The sequence below is a fragment of the Cercospora beticola genome, chromosome 4 (assembly GCF_033473495.1).
Source record: "Cercospora beticola chromosome 4, complete sequence".
In the NCBI taxonomy this organism is placed as follows: Eukaryota; Fungi; Ascomycota; class Dothideomycetes; order Mycosphaerellales; family Mycosphaerellaceae; genus Cercospora; species Cercospora beticola.
Window position 1 is genome coordinate 64,452 of NC_088938.1, and position 8,879 is coordinate 73,330.

Here is an 8,879-nt window from a genome sequence, read left to right on the forward strand (position 1 = left end):
AACGTGGGAGGTATGAATTCACGCGTCAGTCAAATGGGCGTGCTGCAGTGGCTTTAATCCCGCCTTTGTCACCACACATTCCAGTACCTCCTTCGTAGAAGTGCCCGCCAAGACCAGGTTATGTCCGATGAAGCTTCTGCTTCTGCTTCAACAACTTCACAATCACTCCCGGAACCCACCTCACTCGAGGCAATGAATTGCTCATCGATGCACTGCTCAGCCTCGCCCTCATGTGCATCCTTGGTCCAGTAGATCAAGTTACCCGGTCGCTGAAGATATTCGCCAGGATGAACGTTACCGTCATTGCCACCTCTTGGGTGCCTTTGTTCTGGAGCGCACCGAACCGGTGATGTCGGTTGCCTCCTGTGATTCAACGTCTTCGATGACGATCAATGGTGGAGTGGGACTCGCGCGACCGTCAGCACTTTCAGTGACCATCGGAAGCGAACCTTCGACCTCTCCGGCTTGAGTCAACTGTTCGTCTCCTTTTTGCTCAGGACCGTGTTCGTCCGGACACCTTCCCTTCGTCGACGACAGATCCAGTGTGGCGTCCGAACTCGAAAATAGCTCATCAGATTTGAAGCCCTTCCGAGCATCTGTCGAGCAGCCTGTGAGCTGATTCTCTCTAGGGCTGTCTCCACCTGACAATATTCCAGCTGCCTCCCAGTGCCTTACTTGTGAATCCGAGTCGTAGATCATGTCGTACCATTGATTCATCACCGGTGCGACCATCATCTCGTGCTCGACCACCCAGCAAGATGCTGGCAAAGACGTTTCATCCCAAAAATTCGCTTTCTCCTCCACTGCAGCAGCTTCCGCAGCAACCGAGCCACGCATCACCTTCGCTCCCAATTCGTGGAATGGTCCCGATCCCCAGGATCCATTCGACAGGCTCAACTCCGATATGCGCCACTGTAGCCCTCAAACCATTGGTGTCCTCCGCCTCCGATTCATCAAACGGCTCCGAATGCATGAGTGACGCGAAGGCCTTTGGTTCGATCGGCGATCCAGCAGCAGTTTCCTCAGGTCTCCGGCCATCGATGGCGTTCGCCTCCAGTTCGTAATATGGTCCCGAATGCATGAATGACATGAACGTCTTTACTTCGATCTGCGCTTCTGCTACAGCAGGCTGTTCTCCGCCGATTGTTTTGTTGTGCTCAGCCAAGACATCTACACTGCCGGAGTCCGTTGTCAGTATTATAGTCTTCAGTTCAGTGTCCTCCCTCTCTCGCATTACGTTGGTGGATGTTGACAGGGCAATCTCTCCCTCGGCTGATGTGCCTCGTGATCCACTACGGGAAGATCGTCCACTCTCCAATCGCTGCACAATATTCTCTGCGCCAGATACCGACTCTTGATACAGAGACCGCAAATTGCCACGCAGATCCGTCAGCTCTTGCAGTAGTGCCCGTACATCTGCAGCGTTGTCAATGGTCGATTGCACGGCAGATGCCGAGCAGCAAGGACGATTATGATCCGAATGAGGACATGCTTGCTGCTCAGCGAAGAGCGCGGAAGTCGCATCTCGAATGCCACCGTCACTCTTGCAGATTGTTTCGGACTTCTTCCGTGCGAGGTTCAAACGCCAGACACCCTCCCCAGCCTCTAGAATCAAGCCTGCTTTTACCTGTAAACTTTCACCCGCATCGAGTTTGAAAGTGCGCGAACTTCCAACACGCAAAACGCGGAGCTTTTCTTGTGCGGAGACCTTTACGCTGTGACTCGTTCCACGCCAGCAGTGCACAACGAGCACAGGTGACAATGGCTCTGGGTCTGCCTCCACGTGTACACATGTGTCGAGGTACTCCTCAGGCACATTATCGCTGCTGGGCGTCTGGAAATGCAACTTGAAGTCGGCGAAAAGCCTTCCGTCGCTCCCAAGTCTCATCTTGATTCTGCCACGTTCCCACTTTGTTTCGCTTGTTGCACCAATTTGGTCCCCTGTTTGATTCGTCCAGTACTGCTTCGAAAAGCTATCCGTGAAACCGAAACTCTCGCCAGCGTCAGCGGTGCTGTCGAGGTGAAGCTTGGCATCGGGACATTCCACCACCAGGTGGTCTAATACACGTGGCCATGAGAAGGGTTTGCGGGCAATCGTAACCTCCATGCGACTGAATCCAACTAGATCCAACGTACTCAGTTCAAGTAAGCCAGGTAGCCGATCGTATATTAGTTCTGCTCGTGCAGTATCGACTCTTGGACGCCCCGCACGATCAATCGGAGGTCGAGGCCTCAGGCGTAGACCGAAACGAGAATGACCGCCGGATTTGGCGCAGTCCAGCATGATTGTCACGTCGTTTAGCACTCGATCGTCCTCATCGTAAGCTTGGCCGGTAGCAGGCAATGTAGTTCCCAGCAGACTGATTTGCAGCCCTCTTTATGACAGTTCTAATGAACCATGTCCAGCGAGTTCAGTTCTGACAACTTTGTGACATTGGCGAAAGTCTCCAGGCGAGGAAGCTAATATGTCCCCATTCATACTCTTGAAAGCAAGAATTGAATCATCTTGATCTTCCCAGCTTCGAGTTTGTATGATCTCTTCTTGCAACCTCATGAAAGCCTTCTTACCTTCGCCATACATGAGCGGAATATTGACGTCGAATAGTCCAAGCAAGCAGTATGCTTCATCCTCCATCCTCGACGTGGTGCGACCAGATGCCCCCGCCATTCTTTGCGCGATACTAGTTCGTGGTAGCTGATTACGATCGCATAGGACGAATGTAGAGATACCAGTAATTTCAGAGAGCGGAAGCACAACTTCTTCCTTAACGCCAAGAGGATTCCAGACCTGGTCGAAAAATTCGACTCGGCGAGGCGCGATTAATTCCTGTAGCGTCCAGCCTCGGGTGAACCATCGACTCGCTGCGATGTGTGCCCTCATTCGTGAAAAAGTAGACCGATCATGTGCGTTGCAACGATGTTCCATAGGTGTAAAGACGTCTTCGAGGAACGCGTAGCATACCTGTCCATTATAGTACCAGCGATACATGGAATTGATCGCCTCGGAAAGCTCAGCACTGCTCTTCTTGTCGATGCAGCATGTATCGACCCAGACGTAATCGATGCCGTCCTTGACAGGCGTCAGCTTTTGTCAGCGGTATCCCGACATTTCCATCGAGGTCAAAATACTTTCAAAGCCTGCAGGCAGGTATACTCGATCTTCTGATAACCGTCCATATATTTCGCATAGTCATAACGAATATCGTCAAAGCCGACTTCATTTTTAGCCCAGGTATGCGAGAGAAGTGCGTAGGTAGTATCCATCCGCCTGTCATCAACAAAGTTCTCCAAGCGCCGCGTCCGAGCGTTCAGCAGCCACATGATGATTGCAATTGCTGGACTCCGGACATCGCAGTCCCATGGCAGATCACTCAGCCCATGGTAAAAGTGCAGAAACGCGGTCAAAACGACGCACGCGGGTCGAAAACTACATCTTGCTCAACCAGGCTGTGCAGCGCCTCTGTGCGACCGGGGGACCAATCGCAGAGTGCGTGAGCCAAGCCGTCAGCCTGTGCCATGGTGACACTTCATTCGCAGCTCAACCTCAACATGCCGTGATTGCGCCATCCCGCGGTGCGTGCTGGTGGAAGAAGGAGTGAGTGAATCGGGATGAACGCGTAGAGAAGAGAAAGGAAGTCGGACGGCGGGGCGTGAAAGTGCTCTAACTTAACATAGAGGCTGCGGGAGCTCCCGGGCACTTTGAACACGCTTGATGTCCACATCATCAAATTTTATTTGGCGACCTACGCACGCGCCGCCAAGTCTACGGCTCACGGCGAAGGTGGCCAACGGTCTGCTCCCAAGCTGTCGAACAAACATCAAAACCAGCCAAAAACTTTCTTAAACGAGCCATCAAAAAGGCTGCCAGCCTAAGTAATTCTGTGCGGCACTCGGCACTGCACAGAACGAGTCTTCACTGATAAGATCACCGGGCGCTGTGATGAGGACAAGCCTCCAGCTGGGGCGATCTCACATGGCAGCACGCTCTCCCGGCGGCCTCTTCCAACCCAGGTAGTGAGCATGTCTACCTTCCAGCAAGTCGACTACCACCCTGTACCCAGCACACAAGAGGCCGCTATTGCCAAAGGTAGCGCAACAGTCCACGCTGCGAGTATTGCGCTCAGCCAGCAAGACCGCGGGTCCAGACCACCTTCAGACTCGCAGCGACACCGATCTGGCGCCTCGAAAACAGCCGGCTTTCTCGCCAGACTTGAGGACTGGTGGGTCGTAGAGCTGCTCGGCATAGTTGTCTCTGCTTGCGCTCTGGCCGCGATTGTTGGCATCCTGTATCACTACGATGGCAAGCCGCAACCCACATGGAGAAATGTGTCACTCAACACGACTATATCATGGCTCAGCACGCTGGCCAAAGTCATGGTTCTGATCCCCGTCACATCTGGGCTCTCTCAGCTCAAATGGGTCTGGTTTGCACAGAAACGTCGGACAATGTCAGATCTCAGATATTTCGACTCCGCCAGTCGGGGCATCATTGGCAGTTTGGCCCTCATCTTTGAGCAGCAGGGCAGGTAAGGTCGGCCAGTATCTGTACTCGCTCACCTGAGCTCATCATCACAGACACTTCGCTGTACTTGCGGCGCTCGCGACGATCCTTGCTGTCGGGTTCGATCCGTTCATTCAGAACCTTGTGCACTATACACCCGGGCCAACAGAGAACATCACAGTGCCGGCTTATGTGACGTACTCGGCAGACTACAGCACCAATGGCATCCCTGCGTCGGCTTCACAATTGGGCGCTTCGTATGGTGAGCTCTCTGGACATCAAGAGGAAAATTCCAGTATCCCTAACAAACCCTAGTCTACTGGATCGACTCAGTCATGAAGGCCAACGTCTACAACTCGCTGCTCAATACGGACAAGTCTCAGGCCTGGTCTATACCCCAGTTCGATTGTGCCACTGGCAACTGCACTTGGGATCCAATCGCAACGCTAGCAGTACGCCCGAGCTGCAAAAGTTTCTCTTCTGTCCTCGAAAAGAATTGCTCATGGCAGATGGACGACGAAGAGCAATGTCAGCTCAGCCTTCCCGGGACAGATTTCGGCCTTTCGTGGAGTGCATGGCCAGGTCAGCGAGACGTGCCAATGAACTTGACAACAGCAGTCAACGGCACAGTGCATTCCGGAGAAAGCTTGCCCGTCGCGCAGATGATGATGGCGAAAGGCAGCAACAGCAACTCCACTGCTTTGGCCTTCGGCAACAGCATTTCCAATGCTTCGACCATCTTTGCTACGGAGTGTGCCTTTCAAATTTGTGTACAAAGCCTACGTCCTCGCGTCAACAATGGAGTGTACTACGAGGACAACATCGATTGGTGGTGCAACTTCACCCTACAGACTATGCCTACAAACTACAGCCTCCTCCACAAGGACAACCCCGTTGGCTGGCGCCGATTGGAGCTCAGTCCGCCATGGGGAATCGACCGTGGCATGCAGGCTGGTCAATCCTTTGGGATCGCTTCAAGCTCGCTTTCTTCTCTCATGGGATTCATCCAAGGCATCTTCGCAGGAGCGGTAACCGTAGTGTCCCCATCGCTCTCGATCCTGCCTCCACAGTCCATGTATGCAGCACAGGACATCCTTGGCTCCATCTTCTACGGCAATATATCCGGCTGTGCCGATGAAGACGACCATCTCGTATGCGCTGCAAACAATGCTGCAAAAGCAATGACGAAGACGCTAAGGGACAGCGCTTTTGTCGCCAGCAGGTCGGACAATACCACCATGGCTCGCGGCAGAACGTTGATTATGGTCAATTTTGTGCGCATACAATGGGTATGGATCGTGCTGCCTGCTTTGGTGTGGCTTCTTGCCCTTCTGACCTGGATCGGAACTTTGTGGAAAAGCTCTCAAGCCAAAGTTCCCCGGTGGCGCGACGACATACTACCTCTACTTTTCTTGTACCGTGAAGCTGAAGAAGTGCAGCCAGAGATGGATGGTGCGGGACAGTCAAGTGCACAGATCGCGGAAACATGTACTGCCGCCAAGGTTCAGCTGCAGGCTAAGGATTTACGATATCGTTTGTTGTAGCGCTGACATTCTACCTCCAAGGGCCAGGAGACTGGAAAGCATTCAAAGATCCCGAATGGCCTTCGTTCCTGTTCTCTCGGCGTGACGCGATTCACCATCGTGGGATCCATTTGCAAGGTGTATTGCCCTAGACCGTTCGGCGGTACAGCGTCATGTATGCAACTCATTCTGGATCGGATCGCTCAAACTGAGGTGCTGTATATCGACAACGACGTCGCCATACTGGAGGCCACTGCGAGTACATCTGTGTCAGCTAAATTCGAGGCAATCATACATCCATGTTGTAATTCAAGGAGACTGGACCTCGTCAGTCTAACTTTCCCACTTCCTCGTCTCCCTGAATCTCAAAGTAACTGGCTTGGCTGGACAATTCGTCAGCCCTAGATCACTCAACACCGGCCCCTTCAGGTCCCCTTTTGCAGCCTCAACACGGTCGAACCTCTGCAACAATCTCACAATAACGTAGCCAGCCTCAGTCAGCGCTAGCTGCTGCCCAATAAATCTCTTCGCCCCACCACTGAAGGGCAGAAACTCCCAACCAGGTCTCCTCCCCACGAATCGTTCTGGTCAAAGTCATCTGCACCTTCTACCCATAGGTCCTTCCTCCTATGCAGAACATGAGTTGAGAAGTCAACTTGTGCTCCGGCCGGTACGAAAACGGGTGACTTGCCATCCGGACCTCCGCCACAAGGGAGCGTAGTGTCTTCATTCGCCGTTCGAGAATTGATTGTCACAAGCGACCACAGACGGAGAGCTTCGTTGAGGGTATATTGCAAGTATTGGCAACCTTTGAGCTTTGAAAGCTGATGTCCTTTGGACTCTCGTAGGTGCCAAAGGTGTCGAGCACAACAGAGCTAAGTTTCTCGTAGACTTGCGGTTTACGAAGCATTTCGTGAAAGACCCAAGAGAGTAGTGATGCAGTAGTATCACGACCAGCGAGAAGGATGTTGAGCATTCGAGCGCGTATTTCAACGGGATTGCTGGTCTGTTTCGCAAGGGCTTGAAGAAAGACACACTTCTCCTTCTCGTGAGTTTTCGATTCCAAGGCTGAGATCCTCGCGAGCGCCATGTCGACATGATGCTTAGCAAAGTCATTGAATTCGTCATATACATTCGGGGGCGCCGAAGGGCGAAGGGAAACCAAAGGTACACATTGCTGTTTACAGTCAACGGACATACCCTGCTCGGCGTTCCCCGAATGCATAAGTCAGACTGTAGATGAGTGATCCTTCTTGGCATTGCACCAAACAGTATAACCGATTTTGCCTACCCAGTTTCTGGGATTCGCAATGGACAGCCCAACCTTGAATACGGATTGGTTCAACCTAATCGCTTCGTGGATCAGAGTCTATCTCGAAAGTCTGTTGAGTCGTTCGCTGGAGGCAAAACATCTGACAGGACCCTGAGAGATTCCAACGATTAGGGCCTGTACAGCAGAGCAGTGTCATGCTGCGGACGCATTATCTGCCGCCGGGAGGACCACTGGGAGACCAGTCATCCTCCGATATGCTGCAATGGGCTCCACAGAGAATGAGTTCTTCAGCATTGTCGTAGCGTGGTCCCCGTCTGCAACGCTAACTTGCACATTGCAGGCCACGTACTTCAGCAGTGCAGCGGCCAAGACGTATAGCTAGAGATGGAACTGCTCATGGTAAGTGTAGGACGATGTGGAATGTCAGCCCACCCTCATTGGGACCGCATTCGTTCTTTCAGACGGTACGTGGTCGAGTAAGCGAAACGTGCCACCGAATGCAACAGAAGTCACTGTGGCTAGGGGTCAGCAACAGCAATTCCACAGCTCTGGCCTTCGATAATAGCATACCAAATCCTCATCTGGATCATCTTTGCTACCAGATGCGCCTTCCAGACTTGTGTCATGTACTCAATTACAACCGTACGATGACTAATGCCCAAGCTCTGTTACAAAGGATGTAGGAGGAACATGATGCGAAATGTCAGTGTCAAGGGCGTACCGACGAGCCTCCTTACACATGGCCATGACCAACTGACAGTCAGCTGCGTCCGGTTTGTAGATAATGCGTCAGCCTAGATTATTTGTTCCTCCCGGTGACACGGCGACTTGAGGGTTGAGGGCTACATTGAGTGGCTTGCCATTGAGCGATATAATAAACTGCCTTCCATGAAAAGAATGACCTCCTCTTTTCCTCCATCTCTTGCTTCTATAAGTGTTGTAACGACAGAGCACATGAAGTAAAGAACGTTCGTCGACTTCGCTCTTGCAGCCAATGTCATTCTACTAGAGCAATGAACGTTGACGTGTTATGCGCATGAAATAGACCCAACCGCGTGAGGCACCTGAATATCCTCGAGCGCGTAGCGAGTGTCAGATTACCACAATCAATGCAAGCATGTTGCAAACTTGTGCCACGCCTTTCTCCAGGTCGTTCGTCAACCTCTATCGGTGTTAGCAACTTCTCGTCTTAGGTCCGATCCGATCTGACCATACCTTTACTCGGCTTTCACCAGTCTCAGCGACTCCTCTTGCCAAGCACGCTATGGATTATCGCATAGCACCAAGTGCGGAACTCCGGTGTCGGGATCTATCTCGTTGCAAAAATAGGGCATTCCTGTCAACGGGTCCTCATCCCGAGTAGAGTGGATAACTCCAGACTTGTGGTCGACTGTATTCTCTGCTTCTGCTCCACGGGCCACGACTGCCGGATCTTGTGATGTCAGTATCGATGTTCGGTATCTCGACTTCCATCAGTCGCTGGATTACACTCACCACGGAGATGTCCAGGAGTCGGTGCTGCGTGCGCTACCATCATGATCGTGACGGAAGCTAAGATCCATGACTGCTTGAGGCCCAGCAT

The 8,879-nt window shown here is 52.4% G+C and overlaps 4 protein-coding genes across 4 annotated transcripts; 1 reads left to right on the forward strand and 3 right to left on the reverse strand.

Moving 5' to 3' along the window:
- Window positions 1–775: 775 nt before the first annotated feature.
- RHO25_005667 (uncharacterized protein) lies at window positions 776–2,284 on the reverse strand (the record flags this gene model as incomplete). Its single annotated transcript, XM_023596551.2, has 1 exon — window positions 776–2,284. One exon carries the CDS (start codon window positions 2,282–2,284, stop codon window positions 776–778), a length of 1,509 nt encoding a protein of 502 aa, XP_023452797.1.
- Window positions 2,285–2,377: 93 nt separating this feature from the next.
- On the reverse strand, window positions 2,378–3,321 carry RHO25_005668 (uncharacterized protein; the record flags this gene model as incomplete). The annotated part of the gene is made up of 2 exons (XM_023596552.2): window positions 2,378–3,070; window positions 3,130–3,321. The coding sequence occupies 2 exons, from the start codon at window positions 3,319–3,321 to the stop codon at window positions 2,378–2,380; spliced, it is 885 nt and encodes a 294-aa protein (XP_023452798.1).
- Window positions 3,322–4,020: 699 nt separating this feature from the next.
- Window positions 4,021–6,045, forward strand: RHO25_005669 (uncharacterized protein; the record flags this gene model as incomplete). The annotated part of the gene is made up of 3 exons (XM_023596553.2): window positions 4,021–4,526; window positions 4,576–4,763; window positions 4,817–6,045. The coding sequence occupies 3 exons, from the start codon at window positions 4,021–4,023 to the stop codon at window positions 6,043–6,045; spliced, it is 1,923 nt and encodes a 640-aa protein (XP_023452020.1).
- A 2,514-nt stretch (window positions 6,046–8,559) lies between these two features.
- On the reverse strand, window positions 8,560–8,879 carry RHO25_005670 (uncharacterized protein; the record flags this gene model as incomplete). Its single annotated transcript, XM_065602689.1, has 2 exons — window positions 8,560–8,729; window positions 8,792–8,879. 2 exons carry the CDS (start codon window positions 8,877–8,879, stop codon window positions 8,560–8,562), a joined length of 258 nt encoding a protein of 85 aa, XP_065458761.1.